The sequence below is a fragment of the Chelonoidis abingdonii genome, chromosome 11 (assembly GCF_003597395.2).
Source record: "Chelonoidis abingdonii isolate Lonesome George chromosome 11, CheloAbing_2.0, whole genome shotgun sequence".
Classification (NCBI taxonomy): domain Eukaryota; kingdom Metazoa; phylum Chordata; order Testudines; family Testudinidae; genus Chelonoidis; species Chelonoidis abingdonii.
The window spans coordinates 45,014,870-45,035,407 of NC_133779.1; the positions used below are offsets into that span (position 1 = coordinate 45,014,870).

Genomic DNA, 20,538 nt, shown 5'->3' on the forward strand with positions numbered 1-20,538 from the left:
TAAACAAAGACTGTGAATGGCTTGCCAATTACAGAACCAGTTTCTCCTCCCATGGGTTTAACGCCTCTACTGCTAGAACAGGGCCCCATCCTCCCTGATTGAACTAACCTCGTTATCTCTAGCTTGCTTGCTAGCATATATACCTACCCCTGGAAATTTCCACTACCTGCGTCTGACGAAGTGGGTATTCACCCACGAAAGCTCACGCTCCACGACGTCTGTTAGTCTATAAGGTGCCACAGGATTCTCTGCTGCGTAATTTAGAAATTAGGCCTAAATTTTTCTCAGTTCAGGGGATTAACCATTGGAACTAACTGCCAAGGGAAGGGGTGGATTGTCCATCTCCCGATGCCTGCAGACTAAGACTGGCTGCCTTTCAGGATTATGCACTTTAGCCAAACAAATGATCAGACTCACTACAGGGATATGTGGGTGAAATTCTCAGGCCTGTGACACATACAGGAGGTCAGACTAAATGATTGAATGGTCCCTGCTAGCTTTAAATGCTATCCATCTATGAGAGCGATCCTCAGGGAGCCAGCAATCCAGCACGTGACTCTCCGGAAGGGTGTGCAGTGCTCCGTGCATCCCATACAAACTAACTCAGGGATATGGCTGGGCCGGTCAAGAAGAATCAATATGCTGTACAAAGGTGCATCAGGGCTACTGTCTCTCTCGAGTCTACTCTCGAGGCTGCTGCAGATGGGAAAGAGAAACATCAGCTGTGTCACTCAGCTGATGGCTAAATCCTGCAGCAGCTCTGAAGGGCTGTACATCTGTCTGCCCTCCAGGCTAGAGGTCACAGACAGTCGGGAGAGCAAGAAGAATTCAGCCAAGTGCTGGGGCTCCTGGCCACCCCTCTAGAGCCGCACATGAATATCTTCTAAGTCATTCCCAGGAAGCACTCTGGGCCCTCACTCTTCTAACTCACCTGTGGGCAATCCACCGAGAACAAGGTGTCTGTACATAAACAGAGAGGACATCCCAGCATCTTCACGGACAAGTTGCCCCTCAACCCAGGACTCCACAGCACTGCTTCTAATTAGCCAGCAGGTGCCCTCCCTATGAGGTGTAAATGCCCCTGGATAAGCAGCCATTCTAGTCCCAGGAACGTTGGGCACAATCCGACACTGGGATGATTTTTGATGGACCTCCCGGCCTGGGACTGAAAGTGGCGTTTGCCCAGACTGCAGCAGCACTTTGTTTCCAACAGCAGCCCGGAGAGACCCAATGCCAAAAGGCATCGTCTGTGACGACCCAGCAGCCCAGAGCAGGCAGACTCAGTGAACTAGCTGGTTCCAGCCCAGGACAATTGCCCGTTTCCTCTCCTGTGACTCCCAACAGCACTCCACACGTTACAGACGTACCAACTGACTGGCCACCGAATGTCTCTTACCAGTGCTGTATCCGTGAGAGCCATAGCCGCTGGGCTGCTGGAAAGGGGTTGCTGACGCATTGACGCTGACATTCACACCATGCTGCTTGGAAGAGGTAGGAGCAACCTAGAGAAAGGAAGGGGCCAGGATGGTGAGCACAGGGCCAGCCAGGCTCCTACGCCCTGTCTCCGCCCCGCCCCCCGAGGCGTGGGAAGCGGGAGCACTCACAGGGAACACGGCGGGCCCGTACTGGAAGGTGCTGGGGAGCCCTGGAACCCCTGTGTAGTATGGCAGACTGGTATAACTGTAGCCAGGAGGCAGAGCTGGGTTCAGGAACGTCTGCTGCGTGGTATGGTGCGTCTGCGTCTGGCTCTGCTGAGGCTGTGCCAAAGTTGTTGCTGGAGCAGGGGAGGAGGCGTCGCCTCGGCCGAACTTCGTGAGGTCACCTGGAGCGGGGAGGGAGACAGGTGGGAATGAGGCGGCCAGGCTGAGCGACAGACACGTGAGCGACTGCTTTGCACTGGTCACCTTTCACAAGGATCTCAAAGAACTCTGGCAACAACCGGCCTCAACCCCCCATGGGGAACAGGCGAGCAAGGCTCAGGGCGGGGAGCTGGCTTGCCCAGGGTCACAGAGTGACAGCTGCAGAGCCAGGAATACAACGCAGCCCCTGCCCCAACCTCCAGATGATCCTTCAAGGATTCCAAGCCATTAAATCACAGGGGCCTGGTACACTGACAGAACTCATCTCAGACCCCTCTGCAGCTGGACCTACAGACACACAGCAGCCACGCAGTTCCCAAAGCCCCTTTGTCCTCTGTGCCCCTCGCAACCCACAGCGCAAGCAGACCCCTAAGGGAGAGGGGTTCCTGTAATCAGCTCCCCAGGCGCTAATGTACATGACAGCGTCCTGCCAAAGTGTTTCAACAAGCCCTTACAGCAGCCTATGGCCTTCATACAAGGGACCGAGACCCACCCACACTGGGGTTTGTCTGAGAGACTCGACAGGCCCCACTCACAGCCCGAGCGCCAGATGCACCTGGATCTCGCAAGTAGAGTCCCGCAGTTTATGCCAATTCCAAATGAAGCTTGGAACAGGCCCAGGACAAAGCAGCAGCTCACTAGCCACTCCAAGCTGCAAGGGTAGGTGTACGCCAGGGGGCCTGTGGGGCTCAGGCTTATGGGCTCTTTAACGGCAGTGTAGGCGTTTGGGCTGCAGCCCGGGCTCTAGGCCCTTGCAAGGTGGGAGGGTCTCAGACTCAAGCTGCAGCCCAAGTATCTCACCATTGTTAAACGGCCCCTTAGCAGGTGCCTGAAGTGCAGTGTAGACATACCCTAAGAGCCCTGCCCCGTCAGCCAGTAGCTGCCCGGTGCTCAGATCTCACTGAACATGAGAGTCAGATATTGACTAGCTGAAGACGTGAATAGTTTCTTTTTCCAATGCTGCTCACACCTCTGTCCTCTCCATGCCATGGCAGAGACCCAGAACCTTGCAGGGGCCCAATGGCCTGCAGAGAATACTCGCAAATATCACTTCCTCTGCTCCTGCCAGCAGCTGGCCCTGCAGACTAGGCACAGGCCGAGGGGTCTGGGAAGCCTCCATTTGCATTTCTTTAAGAGCACCTGCTCGCTCTTCCCTGCAAACACTCTCCCCATTCAGAGTGCACACAGTAAGGCAGTGACTTCTGCCGACAGCCAGCTCCAGGACAATCACAAACGCCAATTATGGCTCCAGTGCTAACGTGGCAAATTATGCATGTGGCAGCCCACCAGCCTGGGGCTGGGATTCTGAGTCCAGCAGGCTGGTCCAAAGCCCTTCCTGCCTGAAGCAAGAGGAGAAGCAACGCACAGGAAAGCAAAGACGAGCGGCTCAGGAGCGAACTGCAGGCCTCAGTGCTGGAGGTGGGACAGAAAGCCCCTTTCAGGCGAGGGGGCCCCTCCTAATTCCAGCTCCGGACTGGCCCCTAGGGTGCATTTGCTAGGGTGGTGCCCAGTAAAGATCTGAAATGCCCAACCCGACTCTTCCCTTGGGACATTCCCCAGAGCCAAAAGGAGCTGATTTTCCAGCTCTTCAGCCTGAATTTCATGCTGTTACAGGAGGGACAGGAACGCTGAGAAGTGTTTCTACCCCAGGGGTCGGCAACCTTTCAGAAGTGCTGTGCCGAGTCTTCATTTACTCACTCTGATTTAAGGTTTCGCATGCCAGTAATAAATTTTAACGTTTTTAGAAGGTCTTTCTATAAGTCTATAATACATAACTGAACTATTGTTGTATGGAAAGTAAATAAGATTTTTAAAATGTTTCAGAAGCTTCATTTAAAATTAAATTAAAATGCAGAGCCCCCCGGACCGGTGGCCAGGACCTGGGCAGGGCGAGTGCCATTGAAAAATCAGCTCACGTGCCACCTTCGGCACACGTGCCAGAGGTTGCCTACCCCTATTCTACTCCCTCCAAGTATCTGCCAACTGTACCTTCCCCGGCTTAGACGCTGCTTTGCCAAGCCAGACAGGCAGCTCTTCATCTGCCTGCTCAATGGCTCCCTCTAGATATTTTACTGCAATGAAGTGTCCAGTCATGGTCACACCAGAAACGGGATTGTCAGAGGAACCAAAAGGAACCAAGAAAGCCACTAAGCTGGCTAACCACCGCAAGCCATGGGTAGTGCCTGCTGCGCCGGCCACCCCACACTCCCGAGGATAGAACCGCACAGTGCTAGTCCCAGCAGGGCAGTGCACAGGAAGCTACAACGAACAGCAGGAGTTCGAGTCAGCTCAGAAACAAATGGCTAGTGTCAAAGCCCTTCCCTAGCATGGCAGGTTAAGTGCAGGGTGAGCAAAGCACAGGAAATGCCACATACTCATTGGGAGAAACACACCAGGCTGAGCTGCAGTCGGAGAGGCTCCAGCAGAGCCTGCCAAGTGGAGCATCCAGAATCTAAGAGCTCCCCTGCTTGGCTGCTTCCAGGTGCAATGTTAAAACCTCATGCACACAGAGATTTTACTTTCGGAAGAAAACACTGCCCAGGGCTCACACTACAGCCAAGCCACCCCGAACGCCTCTCTCCTACCAGAATACGGATTGCTGCTCAGGCTGCCGTCTCTTCCAGTCAGCGGGGTGGTGGGGGTAGGGAATGGGATGCTGTAATAATCCTGAAAGAGACATGGAGAAAGCGCAATGAGCTACATGCTGTTACAAAGGTGGGCCCCTTGGAGAAACAGGATTTCCAGGCTGCAACAGCCCAGTGTGTTGGAGTAATGCAGTTCAAAACAGTCACATGGTAGGCTGATCGCATCTGGTAGCAACTCCAGATTTTCTCTTGCATTTACCATCCCCCTGTCTGGCCATTAGAAGAGCTAGAAAGGGTCTACTGGTATCCATGCTCTTTGAAGGTCCAGGACTGTACCTGCAGCATCACAGCCACGGGAACAAGAACAACTTCCCTTCTGCAGACATGTGCCACATCCCCAGGGAAAGCAGTTCCCTGTCTCTGGAGACAGTCAGCACCATCCGCCCGCTCACAGTGAGCAGAGCTCTGCTTGTTTGGACTCGGCTTCAGAAACCTACCGTCCCAATCATCACCGCTGGCCAAATAATTAATGCTACTGGTTCCCAAGTGCCTGAAGAACATGTGGAGGAGCTGAACTGATCAAATTGAGTAGAGTGACCTCTACAGAAAGCACCACAGCTGTATACATACGGAATCCCATTTTGCTAGCCTGTCACAAATATCTTACAACCTGGCATGCCTGTCTGGATTCACTGGTTAGGTCCAGAGATGCAGGCCGGCTGCTAGGATTAGAGAAGCACCTTACAGATCTTATTTTACGCACTCACCAATGGGAATCTCGTCTGAAGCATCTGCAAGTCGTCATAACCATACACTTGTGGCTAAGAAAGGAGCAGGAGATTGTGTTAGGTACATAAATCTTACAGCTCATGACCAAGTAGCCAAGGCAGATCTAAATAACCACGTCCATATAATTATCTGACCAAGGATGAAGACCAGCCCCCCCATGACAACAAGAGAGTGTGTGACTGGAAAGAGAAACTGCTATGGAACCTGGACAAAGATCTCTATTTCGCTGATGTGCAATGTGGTGCCACATGGGATTTCAGGGCTCATCAAATATCAGTGGGACAATCCCCGCTTGTAAGTAGTTTGCAGGAGTTGTATACGCAAATCTGCAACTTCTCTAGTTTTTCTCTCACACAGACAGACAGACACACGCTTGTATCACACAGCTAAGATTGTGGGCTCTTGACCAAGAGGGCACTTCATAGCCACCCGACAGAATGGTGGCTGGTATGGAAAAGCTGAACACCCCGGCTAAGATCTTTGGTTCAGTCTTTCACCCTGGTCCCCAGCTCTTGGGACAATTCTCCAGTACAGACACTGCAATCAGTGCTCCAGGGATCCCGCTTCTCTACCGTATGGAGAAAGCTCTGTGGTAAGTCTTAGTGCCCCACTGCTGCCTGCTTCCCATTCCAGCTGTTTGCACATTAACCCACCAAGGAGCTGGCACTGCTCAAAACCTCCGCTCCCAGGGACCTTGGATCAATAGGTGCTGCTGGCTGAACAGGCTGGAAACTAGGGCTCCTTGCTCTGCGTTGCATGGGGGTGGGGAGTGTCTGCACACGCCCTACTTGCTAGAGGTTAGCAGCTCTAACAGAGTCCTCCACCAAGAACACCCTGCAGTCATCTCCACCAAGTGACACTTACCCCTGCACCCAGACCATTGCTCCCTCCCGCAGGGCCCTTTCCCAGCCGAGCGAGGGGCCTCCCACCCAGCTGAGCCCTATTGATTAGCTTTTGTAAGAGTTTTATGTTGCAAGTTCAACCAGGTGGTGTCTGCTTGACTGCATCTGGTACCAACTCTGATTCTTCTGGCATGCACTGTCCCTCCTTGCTAGCTACAGAGAGCTAGGAAGGATCTACTGGCATGCTGCACCTCTGCAGCTGGCTCCCCAAGCCCACTCACCGGATAGGCATGTAAGAGCCCTGGAGCCATGATGTACGGATTAGGCAACAATGGTGGAACTCCAGGAGGCAGGTTGGGAGGGGCTTTTCCTGACAGAGGAAAACACAGTTACACAGTGAAACAAACACTGATCAGATCAGCTTCTCCCCGCCCCCACCCAGTACCAGATCAGCTTCTCCCTCTCCCCCCACCACAGGCAGCCCCACTTCCCCCCAGTACCAGATCAGCTTCTTGTCCTCCCCCAATCACAGGCAGCCCCCCTTCCCTCAGTACCAGATCAGCTTCTCCCCCTCCGCCGCCCAGTACCAGATCAGCTTCTCCCTCTCCCCCCCCTGCTGCCCAGTACCAGATCAGCTTCTCGTCCTCCCCCCGCACTCCCGGCCACCACAGGCAGCCGCCCTCACCAGATCAGCTTCTCCCTCTCCCCCCCCCACAGACAGCCCCCCTTCCCTCCCTTATCAGATCCAGATCAGCTTCTCATGCCACCCCCACACCCCCAGTACCAGATCAGCTTCTTGCCCCACCACCACCACAGGCAGCAACCCCCCCGTACCAGATCAGTTCCCCCCCCCGTCCAGCAGCCCCCCTCCCCCAGTTACCTGATGTTGTGGCCACAGAGCTGCGAGTGGAAGCTGTCACTGTGGAGTTGCTGCTGAGACTCAGGCCCAGGCTGCTGACGCTGCTCAGGCTGGAGGAGACGCTGACCACAGGTGGGGCAGCCGAGACAGTGCTGGAGGAGGTGGAAAAAGTGCTAGCAGAAGAATGGAGGCTTGCTTCACTTTCCACACTAGTGTGCTAAAGGAAGGGTGGGGAGAGAAAGAGTTAGAGGCCCAGGCAGTGTCCATGTAGCCAAGCGGGGCGAACCCCCACAACACACACAGGAGCAGTATGCAGGGGGAAGGATGCACATAGCTGTCTGGACCTGGAAATCCAGAACTGCAGCAACGAGATGGCTTTGCTGGCACACTGGGCATGCAGCTCTGCAGCTGGGCTCTCCGAAAGCACAGCAAGCACAGGCCTGCGTTCAAACAGTACCACATGGCTGCAGGCAGAACGAAACGCAGCCAGGGAAACCCGGTGCAGCAACTGAGCATCTCCCAAAGTCACAAGGCAGAGGAGTTTACCTACACTAGGAAACCAAAACCCGCTCTGAAACCTCCCCTCAGTCACCAGGGCAAACCTTACGGTCCTAGGTTTTAAGGGCTCCCTTACCCCTCCAGCACCCCGAAACAGGCAGCTAAGGAACAAGGACAAGGGGAAGATGGGTGAGAAAATCCACTGAAGCAAGACTCTGTTGGCTCTTCACACCCCGTCACCTACTCTGCAAGTAGGACAAAGAGTCGCCCCTTTGGCAGGTTCCCTGTTCAGACTCAGGTGAGATCCTCTAACGTCAAACTGCTGCAGTCACAATCTGGGGAACTGGCTGCCCAACAGCCAGCCTGAAAAACAACCCCCAAGACTCAGCCCAGGACATAAGGCTCTTCAAGCTACTGATACAGGATGAAAAGGCCCTTTGGTCTGGAAGGGACAGTACTGGAAGAACTCACAATTAAAAAGGAAGCAAAACCCCTACGCAAGCCCAGAGCCTTCCCCAGCACACAGGGAATAATACAGTACTGCAAGAGAGACCAGGAGAAAAGGACTGCTCATCCCATCTGTTACTGGAGTAAGTGCAATGTCCCAGAAACACCCAGCTCCCTGACGCTTCCAATAAAACCAAACCCTCCCCTGCTCCCAAAAGCAGAGTCCGGAACCTCTGCCAGGTATTTAAACACACTGAAGGCAGCTCCAGAGCAATCCCAGGAGAGCAGTATCTGAACACAGGCTGCTGTGAGTGCCAGCTGCTCTGGGCTCAGTATTTCAGCACTGCCAGCAGTTGGTATGTTGGAGTGCTGCAGTTCAATCAGCCACAGTCTAGTCTGACTGCATCTGGTTGCAACTCCAGGTTTCTGTGGCATACACTCCTCCCTTAATGGCTACAGCAAGCTAGTAAGGAGCTATTGGTATGCGACAAACAGGCACAGCCTCTTCTTGCCTGGAACCACGGACAGGCGTGCAATATATTGAAACAAATCCCCACCCCCAATAAACTTTAGATCGCCACCCAGCCCCCTCCATGGCCAGCCTGGCTGACCCCTGCCCCATCTCAGACTGACTGGCTGCCCTCCTTACTTGGTTGTGGGCAGTTCTGCCACCATATCTACATTATACACATCGCCTGCTGCTGCACTGGGGCCTGGCTTTCACAGGGAATGGTGCACCCATATTGCCAGTGAATGGGGCCAGAGTAACAGGCGCTCAGTGCCTTAGCAGATCTGCACTGCAGCATCTGGACTCACCAGAAGAGTTGATGTTGATGTGCGCCCAGAGGATGTAGACGAGGAGAGGCTGTTCTGCTGGGTGGGTAACGTGCTGCAGGAGGAGAGAAAAAGCTGTCAAGCCAACCACAGAGGTAGACAGCAGGGCTCCACTCCCCCTCCAATGCTATCACACAGCTCCCTTATCTTCCTCCACAGGAAACGTCAGGTGCCAGGACCGGACTGTGTTTGGGATGGACAATAGACATGGAGGGAGCAACAAGACTGGAAGGCATGTGCAGTCCAGCCCCTGGCAGCAAAGCTGAGCTTGCTTCCCAGGCAAACAGCATGGGACATTGCAGGGGAAGATCCCTTGCAAGCACTTTCCTTGGTGGAGCCAGTGCTTCCCTGACTCCTTGGGCAGGTAGAGGAAGGAGCACCTTTTCTTGCCAAGAATGACTATAGCTCCATCACATGGTGTCTGAGTGCGGGGCTCCTGGAGGCCCCTCTGGACAGAGGAGGGGTGCCGCATCCCCACATGGGCAGCAAGTGGTCCCCTCCGTTCACCATTTCTGAACAGGGCCTAGCATTCTGCTTCTCCAGCGACTGGCATGCCTGGAGCTCACCTGCTGAGTTGGGTGGTGGTCGTACTGGGGAGCTCCTCAGCATGGTTTAGGCTACTCAGAGCTGATGAGTGCTGGCTGGCTGTTGTCAGCAGGGACGATGCTGATACTGCATCGTTCAGAGGTGCGATATTGGGGGCAGAGGGCGAATCTGATTTCACCACAGGGCCTGGAGCACCTATGAATGAAAGCTGTGGTTAGGAACCTTCTGAGCACTGGAACACCACCAGCACTTTCCACCTGCAAACATTCCCCCTCCCAACAGCCCGTAGAGGAAGGGGATGCAGCATGAACTGGCGGCGAGAGCATAGAACTAGGAGATGGGAGACCTGGGGCTTATTTCTGGCTCTGCTGCTGACCTGCTGCATGACCATGGTCAGGCCACTGCATCTCTGTGCCTCAGTTTCCCTCAACTGTAAAACGGAAGCAATGATCCTTATCCAGCTTCACTCAGAGCTGAGATCTATGAATGAAAAGCCCTTGCTAAAGGGCAAGGATCATCATCAGGAACAGACTGTCCCACTACAGAGGCACACAAGTTAAGTGAGCTGCCCAAAGCCACAGAGGCAAGTGGTAAAATACAGAACATTTTAGCGTACGCAAATCTAACAAGCAACATGGAGCGGGTCAGCATGGTGAGGATTTTCTGCCAGCCTGGATCAAGGCTGCTGCTCACAATCCCCAAAGGAGCACAAGGCCACGTGTGCTGTGAGCAAACCTAACCCCCGGCCTGTCATACTGGCACTCACCTTCGACGGCCTGCGTGGTTTGTAACTGCGTGGGCTGCACAGAGCTGAAACCATTCTGGAAAAGAAAGAGGAGAGTTCGGCATGGCTGCGGCTTGTCCTCACTGACCCCTCAGCATTTGTTTAACTCCCCTCCAGGCCCACACAATAGCTCCAGGAGCAGACTTGTGACCATACGAATTGTCAAACCGGATCAGACACGAGGCTAAGCTCGTTCAGGCCCCCCTCAAACCAGAGGCAGTACTAGATGTTTCAGAGGAAGGTTCAAGAAACCTCCTAATCCCTAGTAGTTCGGGACCAGCTCAAGCGCTGATCAAGAGGTCTGCATCTCCTCCAACGCAGATGTTTCCATTAACTATTCCCACTCTGGACGGTTTTGTGATCCATAGGAATGTACAAGCCCTTCTGGAATCATGCTATAGTCTCCACCTCAGCACTACCCTTCTGCAGTGAGTACCACAGGTGGTGTGTGAAAAGCAGAACCAGTCAGTCAGTTTTCATTTGGCCATCAGTGAATTTCACTGCAGGTGAACAAATCTCAGCGCTGGGACTCCTGATACCAGTGGATTTGGCAGGGACGTGACATGTGACCAACTGTGAGGGGTTCTCAGTACATTTATCAGATTCCACAAGACAAGAGGCGACGCTAAAGGATCCTCGAGGCAATTCCCCCATCCCACCCAGAGAGGTCGCCAGGCCACCCCGAGCAGCCTGCAGGGAAGCCCAGAAAGCGACAGACTCTCCAAGCAGCAGCACCAGAGAAGAAAGAGACTTGTTAGCTGAGCAATACTCCTCTCAGCAGCTGACCCAGCGTGGCATAGCAGGCTCCAGTGGACAGTGTGTGCAGCCCTTGGCCAGAGAGAGGGGAGACACTAGGGATCACGGGAAGGAATGAGAAAATCCCACACATTCCCCATCCCAATCTGCTGTTGGCACTGCAAACGCACCCTCCACACCAGCACCCAGGGTGCCACACTTCAGCTACAAGGTACAGATTACACCTATGCCTACTTGGGGCTAAATTAATGATAAAGCTCCAATTTATACCAAATATTGACAGACTCTGCCACTAGCTGATGTTGCAGATTTTGCAAGGAAGTTACAGTGGAATGAAGGAATCACGGGTCTCCTCATTCACCTCTCCATTTAAAGTAACCCACTCCCACCTCTCCTCCTTCAGTCCTGAGCAAGGCCAGTTCGCAGACAACCATCACATCTTGTGGTGACATTAGCTCCACCTCTGCACAGCAGCTAGTCCCTAGCTCAGGCCAAGAAGAGGGCTTTTCCATAGCAAGCCAGCAAAGCTGAGCACTCAGCTCTCCCAATTTTCCAGCTCTCCCTCCGCCGTGATCTGCAGGGCCCAGTTATCAGCTTTTTGATTCTTACACCTTTCCTGTACTGCAGAATTACAGCCACCCTTCCACACAGGGCTTCACACTCTGCCACGGTAAGACAGCACCACTGAGAGGGGATGTGCTGGCCCCGGAAGGCAGTCAAGGCCAGCTCCCTACCTTGGCCTGGGTCAGGTCTTTCTGGGGCGAGGAGGAGATGGAGTTTGGGTATCGCCTGGTCTGGGTGGATCTCTGTTCATACAGTGGTCCCTGAGCGCTGTTCTGGGAGGTATACGTTGCTGTCTGTATTGTGCCGCCCTGGTAACCAGACTCCTGGCTTTGATTGGACGAAGATTCACTAAACAAAAAGAAAGGAAGGAGTTTATTTTCTCTCCAAAATGACCCTGCTGGGCTGGCAGCCTCAAGCCTTTGCTAAAAATGTGCTAAACAATGTAGCTGAACCCCAGCAGAGAAGTGCAGCCAGGAGAGGGACGGCCCAGCCACAGAGAGACTCTCACTGAAAAAGGCTTGTGGTGCTGTGGACTGAGCACTGGATGGAAACCAGGAACTCCCAAGTTCTGACTGCTGCTGACTCGCTGCGTGGCCCAGGCCAAGTCACTTCATCTCTCTGGGCTTCCTTTTCCCACCCATAAAATGGAGCTAGTACTTAAGAGGAGGCTGTGAGGACCGGCTAATGCAGGGATACTCAGAGTGAGGCTTGCGGCAGCTCTTTAATGGGTCTCCTGCAGCTATTTGCAGCACATGATATAAAAACCCTGTGCAATTTAATTACTAACTAAAATTATTAACCAATCAGGATGCTTTTACTATATTATTAACCAGCTATAGTTGATAAAAATAATAAATACTTGGTCAGTCACTTTGCTGGGAGAATGATATACATTTCCCCAGCCAGGCTGTTTAAATATGAATTTATAGCACTCCAGTAAATGAAACTGGAATTCCCACAACTCTGACTCTTGGGTAATGCTGATAGCTTATTTGGCTCCTGCACCGCTGAGGTCTGAGTATCTCTAGGCTAACGGTTCTGTAATGGATCGGGGATGGAATGCTCTGTATAAAATTAAGAGTGAAAAATCCAGGCAAGTTTTCCCCTTTCTGACAAACTCAGAGGTTCCCATCCTTGATAAGGAGAGAGAGGATATAAATCTATGTGAAATCAGACTGGACAAGCACATAAACGGGGACACACGGTAATGCCTGGAGGAGGAACTGCCAAACATTACAGGTCTTCCCCAGCTCTTCCACCATTCCCCCCAGCTCTGAGCAGTAAGTGCACAGAACCCAGACACCACTGAAACCCTTGTGAATTACTGTGCCACGGACCTTGCACAGGAAGGGGTTGGGCAGGCAGATCAGCTGTAAGTCACGGTTTACATTAGAGCTCCTGAGGCCCACTGACTCTCACAAACCACGACTGCTTCCTCCACTCCCCGGCCTGAATGCCAGACATCTCCAGTAACTCGCCCAGCCAGGACAAAAGGGCCAACAGTTTCCTGTTCAGCATTACATCAGGGCAATGCTGTTGTGCCATAAGGGATGCTGGGGACTGGGAGGATCAGCCAACCAGCCCGGGGGCGAGAACCCTTCAATTTGACAAGGCACGCTCGGTTTGAACGGACAGACGGGCTCAGCTCTCTCCCGGTTCCCTACAGAAGTCTCCACAATTTGTATTTATAGCGTGAAGCAGCAAGGACACAGAACCTGTTCACAAGGAACAAGGTGCAGTTGTGCTGGGGATTCCCTCTCATTATTCGCAGGGAGTGGTTTAACGGCAGCAGGAAACCTGCCCTAATTTACTTTCTGTTTAAGTACCGCAGGCCAATCAGCCATAGGCTTGTCTGAATGAGTCTGCTGGCAACTTAACTGTTTACTGTTGCATACGCTGTCCCCCCTTTATGGCTAAGAGGCCAGCCAGAAAGGGTCTACTGGTATGCAGTAGAGTTAGAGAGCTCCCGGAACAGGTGGGGGCAGGCTGCAGGGCCAGCCGTGACACAGGCAGCTTGGACACCAAGGAAACTCCCACCCCACTGTGCTGTGGCTGGTACAGGAGACTCCAGAATCTCAGCAGTACAAACAAGGTGCCCCTATGCTTAGGATGAAGCTGTTTCTCCTTCTGACCCTGCAATGGGTTAGAGCATCGAGGCTCCTTATAGCAGGTCCACTAAGATCCAGATGGAGCTGGAAGCAAGGCTGCCCCTAATGGCTCAGGAGCAAGTGCCACCTGCCTCTGTCCACCATGGGCACTGGGGTGTTTCCCTGTGCACCCCAGGCCTTTACCTTGCAGTGCTGGCATAGAGGCTGCTTTGAGACTGGCTCACAGAGGCGCTCGTCGTGGGCGTTGATTCGTACTCCGAGAGAACAGGCTCCGAACCAAACTGTAATGCCCCAAACTGCAGGTTTAGCCCTGAGATGTCTGCTGAGCCAGGCATTTCCACCGCAAGAGCAGGAATCTGCAAAGGAAGGAGAGGTCCCTGAAAGGCAAGTCACTGCAAGGACAACCGAACTGGGCAATGAGGACTTCACACGAGCATCCTGCAGGGACAACAATTCAGACTGAAGCGGGCAGAGAAAATTCAACATGTGCACAGCAGGGCTCTGACCTCAGTCTGCCCCACGCTTCAGTGCCACAATGCTAGAGCTAGGTCAGCTGACCGGCAGCCCCAGAATACAGGGATCAGGCCACAGGGGCTCACCTATGCTGATGTCTGCAGGGTTACAACTCTGCAGTCAGATACTGAGGTACTGAGAACCCCAGACTTGACTTCAGTGACACCCATCCTCACCCTGCTGGAATTTCAAACACGCTCTCCCGTGGTCTGCAGGTGCTCTGGGCACTCCAGATTATGCTGTGAACATGAATCTGTTCAGCCTGGAACACAGAAGCCTATGAAGAGCCTAATCCAACTGAGGGTAGTCAAATCCAGCTCCACTCCCATTAACTGGGGGGAAGCTGCTACAATTCCAGCACAGCTCCTGCTGCCACCTCCCTGCACACCCCATACCTTAGATGTCAAGGAGGCTTTCTTCTTCTGCTGTTTGAGCTTCTGCTGCACTGGCTGGGGACTGGAGGACTGGTTGTCCGATGACCCCGGGGACATCTGGGGAACGGGGCTGGTTTTGCTGGGCAGAGGGGAAGATGGCGGGGGTGGTGCTGTTGTAGAAGCTGTCACCACAGGCGGCTTCTCCTGCATGAACACCTCCATCATCGCTGAGGCTGGCGTGAAAGCCTGACGCTTGGCGAAGGGGCTGTGAACTGATGAGTCCGTTGGGTTCTTTAGATCTGCCACACAAAACAAGGTTGGATCAATACAGGTTGTTTTGTGTGAGCTAACGCTAGTCCCGCCACTTCTAGGTTTCAGAAATGAAATAAATGATTGAGACCTTGCCCCTCCCTGGAGCTTTTCATCGAGCATCTCAAAGCTCTTCACATAGTTAGTTAACCTCCAGGGAGATATTAGGCCCCTCCTCCGTGGACACATGAGGAATACCACTCCCAAGGGAGTCAGGGGCTTTGGTGGGAAAAGAACCACAGGAGTCCTGAGTCCCAGTCCAGCATTCTAACCAGACCCCTGCCCTCTTCCACGGGCGGCATGCCGACGTGTCAAGCAGTCCTTTCAGCTCAGCATGCAAGGCCTCCCTGCTGCTTTTGCCATGAAGTTTAGGGGAGGAAAGAAGCAGATCTAGTCAGCAGAGCTTCTCCATCAGAGAACAACTGCAAATAACTCACACGAGAGTACAGAACACTGACTCTCACAGAAACCTGGCTTCATTTCCGTGCCCTCCTCTGCAAGTTTGGCTAAACTGGATTGCTCGATTCTTTTGCTTCACCTACCGCGTACCCAGCGAGTAACACCCAGGCCTTCCTCCCCTCAGCACGGCTGCACCTCCTGCACCCCTCAGCATCACGGCTTACTAAATGCGCCTCCCATCTCTCTGCCTCTGCTCTGGGGCTCCTTATCTGAAACGCTCAGAGGATGCCAACACCGGCAGCTGCTGGAACAGGGCTGTTTTTCCTCAAATCATATTTGAACCACAACCATTTCCCCAGAGCAAGAGACAACGTGTAGGAGCTGAAAGAACAGCATCAACACTAGATCATGCAGGGCTCGGAGAGACCTTCGAAGCGCAGAACAGCGAGAGCTGCTTTTGTATCACAGGTATTCCCCAGGGCCAGGAAAATTGCTTCCTTTCCCCACTGGTCTCTGGCATGAGAGCCACCAGCAGAGGCTAGTTTCCTTTCCAAGGGGCCTGATGAGATCAGCAGCCCAGCTCCCTCCAGCAGACGGTGGCTGACACATGCCTGTGGATCAGATCTATTCCGCAGGCTTGCTCCTGGGCTCCCAGTACTTGAGGCCACCACACCCCAAATTCCTCTCTGCATTTTGAGAACATGCCAGGCTACGTAAATGGCAAGAGGACTGCTCAGCAGATACCTGCGGGTGGAGTGTCCGTGTGGCAGGCTGGCAGTGCTGAAACAGATGCCAGTGCAATGGGCTCATTTCAGCTGCTGAGAGCAGAAAAGGGATGAGGAAAGACCCTGACACTGTCTTAATGAGCAATAATTACTCTCCAGTCAGACGGCAATTAGATGGATGTTCCCTGAGATTATTTCTGAATGGCAACGAGCCCAAAGACTCCAGGGCTTGCATTCCCAATTGAATCCTCCATGCCACCCACTGCAGCACGCTCTGCAGCCCTGGCTGCTATCAATTCACCGCCCGGAAACCAGGTCCTCGCTGCCTTACCATACTGCACGAGAGCCGAGGACTGTGCTGGGGATCCCAAGTCCCATGAGGAGGAGGTGTTGCTCCCGCCAGGCTGGGTGTGCTGAGCAGCCAGCTGAGCCAGAGCTTGAGCTGTCTTGAACTGCTCCAGGAATTGAGAGCCTGTGGTGCTGCTGCTTTTGGCCTCTCCGACATCTCCAAACCCCTTCCCCAGCATGCTCACCTGGGGTTTTAACAAGAAAAGGAAAAGTCACCACTAAAAGCAGGGGCTAAGATTTCCAAGGGCAGGCCTAAGCCGCACAAAAGCTGAGTGCCCCTGCCCTGCATGTCACTGCGCTGCCTGTTTCACACACAGGCTTTGCGTCTAGTGGATGTATTGTGGGTGCTGTCTGTAATAGAGGCTTTATGCTCGTATTGTGCCCTATGCTGTGCGTGATGACAGGTTTTAGGGAATGGACGCAGCTGAGCTCTCCAATAATGGTAACAGGTGGATCTGCAAGAATCCCTAAGTGCCAATGAAAGTCCAGGGGGCTCCTGCTCCCCAGTCACATACACGCTTTGGAAAATGCCACCCATCATTATCCTCCCAATCTTTCTGCCAGGGTGACACAAAGAAGCAGCTGTCCAGCTCCAGGCACCTCTCTGAGACCATTTCAACAACTCCCTTCTTCACTTTTCAGTACAGGACTGTTGGGCTCTCAGCAGCTGGGGGGTACCCGTGTTCAGCTGCTGGTTGGCCAAGAACCAACCCTGCACAAGCTAAGCCTGAGACGCAGGGACGGAGAGGAAGAGGGACACACAGGACAGAGCAGAGTGGCAGCACTCGCATGCCTTAAGGAACAGGCACATTTGGTGCTTTGAAACCAGGGTCTGTCCTTGGAACACATCACCTCCCTGAGAGGGAGAAATCGGCTCTCTGTGAAGCCTCCAGAAGGGTACAGAACAGGAGACACCCGGCAAGGCTACAGTCACAGGCCCAGACACACTCGAGGGCTCTCTTGCTGTAGTTACCACCCTCAGTCGCCCTTTCAGACAACACAGCTCACAGCTGCTCAGAGACTATGGGATTTGCTTTTCCCCTTTTATAGGGAGAAAGAGGCACATGGCTTGGAGTTAGCAAGGACTGAACACTGCTCCCGCACTGAGGCTACCTAATTCCTATGAACCCACAACACTGGGAGCCATGGGCGCTGGCTGAAGCTGTAAATCACACAGCTCGGGAATTCCCACCCACTCTGCCCCTCCCCCATTACGCAAAGAGAGGGTCTCAGAAGGTGGCTGAGAACCACTGAATTCAGCAGGTGCCGTGCCTAGGCAGAGGTGAGTGGCAGCTTCCTTACCATGCTGTGATGAGGGAAGGCGTTACCAGATGCAGGCTGGGATATAGCCATCTGCTTGGAATTGCTGAACACCAGAGGCTGGGCAAGAGAAGGGGCCTGGGTTGAATCCAGGTTTGATGACTCATTCTCCAGAGAAGAGGGTGTCTTTCCTAACAGCACCGCAAGGTCAATTCTGGGAGAAGGAAAAGGATGAAACCACCAAGGTTAACAGGAGCCGTACCATCCCTTGAGGATTAATAGCTTTCTACTCCCGCCAAGAATGCCCTTCCCTGCCCTTGTGACCTCAAAGAGAGTCACACTACACAACTCAGCAACCGTCTCTAGCAGTCTCAAAGAACCAACTGCAAGGAGCAGCAACCTGTACCTACTACAAGTAACCAAAAGGAAAAACCAGGCCTAAGAGCAACCATTACGTATGGGCACCTGGGCAAGACACACCTGTGCTACTTATTGGCTAGGCTGAGTAAGTGGCGCAAATGTAACCCTGCCAAACTACTAAGAAAAGTCTGGCAAGCAACAAAATAGAGACAGAAAGGTTTATGCTTGGTAACCAGGGCAATCAAATTAAGTTATACAAAACAGAGTCACGTCCAAGCAGGTAAAACCTTGACTAATAAATGAACAGGCCACTGATGTAACTGTTTTCCTGGGACCAACAACTGACATGTTAATGGTTTACACTTGCAAACAATTAATTGAGCTCGACATGTAAGAATAAATCTACGCTCTATGGAGATAATTCTGATCGGACCTTTTGGAGGAACTCAAAGCTTTCTACGGACATGAATAACCCTCACATCCTCTTGGGAAGTAGTTAAGCTTCTTGGCTGAGACATTCAAATTGGTCTAGGGTATTTAGACACACGCTTTTCATGGAAAAAATAGATGTGCCTAAATCCCTTAGCCTGTTCTGAAAATCTCAAAGCTGTTTTACAAAGGGAGAATTCGATGAGCCCATGCCAGAGATTATAACAGAACCTGAGAATTCCAGGCTTCCAAACCTTGGCTCCAAGCACGTAGCCCTTCCACTCAAACTCATGTGAACTTATTCAGAGCTCCTCAATTTTGTCCAAGTGGATGGCCATTTGTCTTGGATGGTTTAGACACATCAAATCCTGCATCTTGGCAGGGCGTTAGACTAGGCAACCCTTCTAACCCCATGAAGCAATGCCCTCCCCCCAGACTACCATATTGCTATTGCCATAGCATTGTTATTAAGCCATCACCTCTGGCCAGCTGTGATTGTCACATTCTCTGCAGGCAGAGGCACTGAAGACACATTGGAGGCAGTGAAAATCTTGGTCTCTGAAAGCTAGAAGACAGAAGAGGGAGGTAATCCACATATTAGAACCATGCTTTAAGGCTCCGAATAAAGAGAGATTTCAAAGTTAAAGCAAAAATGCAAAGAAACTGGGGCTGGGCAGAACATGTGCAGGAAGGTTCGCTCATGGCATCCCACAAGAATCAGTGTGTGGCTTGGGTGCTGATCAGAAACAGCCAGCCCTTGGTTTTGCCTGGGTTAACCCTCCTCAATGACTCAGTCAATCATCTGCCAGCTGAGACAGCATTTCCACTCAGTGCTGGCAGCCCCCTCAGTCAGTGAAAAATCTGTTGGGAAACAGGCATCTGGAAACTCACCAAGTGCAGCACCCCAAACCCACCCGACAAGGAGGAGGAAACATCTGTGAGAGGAGAGTCAGCTGAGCCTCAATTCCCACAGCCAAGGTCAGGACTTTGGCTACTGGGCCAAGGACCCACAGGCCTGCTAGGGTGGTGAGGAAGAACTGCTAAGTTAGGCCCTGAGTCAGCAAAGCCCCTCAGATGTGCTTGCATTTCACTCAAGTCAACAGACAAGCCGAAGTGCTCTGCTGAACTGGGTCTACAACCAGCAAAGGGGCAGTCTGCTTTCTACAGCCCCAGGAGCTACTGTCTGAAGTTTAAGGAATGCTCAGGATAGATGGATGGGAAGTTTTAGAGCAGCCACCAACCACATAGTTTAGAGGGGATTATATTTGTATATAAACAGCTTTTATCCCTGAGAGAGAAACCCAAGAACGGTTGCAAGCACCTCTGCAAGTAATGGCAAAAAAAAATAAAATAAAATAAAAAAAAATCAATCACAGAAAACCATCCCAGGCCAGAGCATTTGCTTTGCGTGCAAAGGGCCTTCATGTAACACAAGAAAGGGTGTCCAGACTGCCTTCAAGCAGAGACCTGATGAGCGCAGGAACAGCTCTAACTGCCTGTGTTTCTACACACAGCACTAACACTTCCTTCGGACCGCGCCTGCAGAATGAATGCCTTTTCCTTTGCTGTCAACTCCAGCTGCCCAGCTGAAAGGAAGTGAAAAAATGCACAATAAAGGGCTCAGTCCTGCAGCCATTTAAGGTGATAGCAAAACTCTCCCTTGATTTAAATGGCAGCTGGATGAGGGCCAAAGTTCTGAGAACTTTAAAAACCAAGGCAAAGTTTCTTCTGAAGCAGTGGAATTGGATGCTGAGAACACAGATAAAGCAACAAGATGAAAATGAGACAAGCCACAGATTAACACAGAAGGAAGAGCTCAGAGCTCCTGGAAATGGGCATAAAAAGCACAACCTTGACAATAAAGACAAGCAAAGGTATTTGACATTCTGCATCCAGACTCCCTCCCGCCAGCCCCAGAGTAGATATTACAGATCCACAAGAGGCCGAGCTTTCTAAGCTGCAAACTCGCAGTGTTAACTTTCCACAGAGTTCGGTAGCGACAATATTTAATCCACCTGAGTCGTGCAGTGCAGTTCCTGGAACAAGGAGCCTGGTTTGGGACTATTCCTACTGTCCTCAGCTAGCAGGTTTTGTTCCCCTTCTACCACGGGGAGGGGATTGAGAGTACCTACATCTTCATTCCAGTCCTCTGTTCCCCATTCCTCCGTCGCTGTCCTCCATGCACCTACAAGGAAAGCAAGAGTTTGGGAAGTTTGCTGCGTGTCATCGTCCCATTTCTAGCAAAAGCCAGGAAAGTGGTTTGGGAGCATAGCAGGCAGCTGGATGGGTTCTTACTCAGCAACCAGGCACAGGCGAGAGGCTAAGAAAGGCTGCGCACAGACACACCCCA

General features: G+C 52.5%; 1 protein-coding gene across 20 annotated transcripts in view; it reads right to left on the reverse strand.

The window, feature by feature from the left end:
- UBAP2L (ubiquitin associated protein 2 like) overlaps positions 1-20,538 on the reverse strand; it is a 40,095-nt gene that overhangs the window by 7,856 nt on the left and 11,701 nt on the right. For 16 of the 20 annotated variants that reach the window (XM_032793704.2, XM_032793700.2, XM_032793702.2 and 13 more), the window contains 16 exons: positions 20,321-20,373; positions 18,668-18,753; positions 17,442-17,613; positions 16,123-16,324; positions 14,380-14,657; positions 13,655-13,827; positions 11,534-11,711; positions 10,026-10,080; positions 9,280-9,454; positions 8,696-8,768; positions 6,956-7,151; positions 6,357-6,445; positions 5,212-5,265; positions 4,445-4,526; positions 1,605-1,822; positions 1,397-1,502 (listed from right to left, as the gene is read on the reverse strand). In XM_032793704.2, coding sequence (XP_032649595.1) covers positions 1,397-1,502; positions 1,605-1,822; positions 4,445-4,526; positions 5,212-5,265; positions 6,357-6,445; positions 6,956-7,151; positions 8,696-8,768; positions 9,280-9,454; positions 10,026-10,080; positions 11,534-11,711; positions 13,655-13,827; positions 14,380-14,657; positions 16,123-16,324; positions 17,442-17,613; positions 18,668-18,753; positions 20,321-20,373 — 2,190 coding nt within the window. Of the gene's footprint in view, positions 1-1,396; positions 1,503-1,604; positions 1,823-4,444; positions 4,527-5,211; positions 5,266-6,356; positions 6,446-6,955; positions 7,152-8,695; positions 8,769-9,279; positions 9,455-10,025; positions 10,081-11,533; positions 11,712-13,654; positions 13,828-14,379; positions 14,658-16,122; positions 16,325-17,441; positions 17,614-18,667; positions 18,754-20,203; positions 20,374-20,538 lie in introns of all 20 variants that reach the window. The other 4 variants (XM_032793684.2, XM_032793683.2, XM_032793682.2 and 1 more) reach the window with 1 other exon arrangement.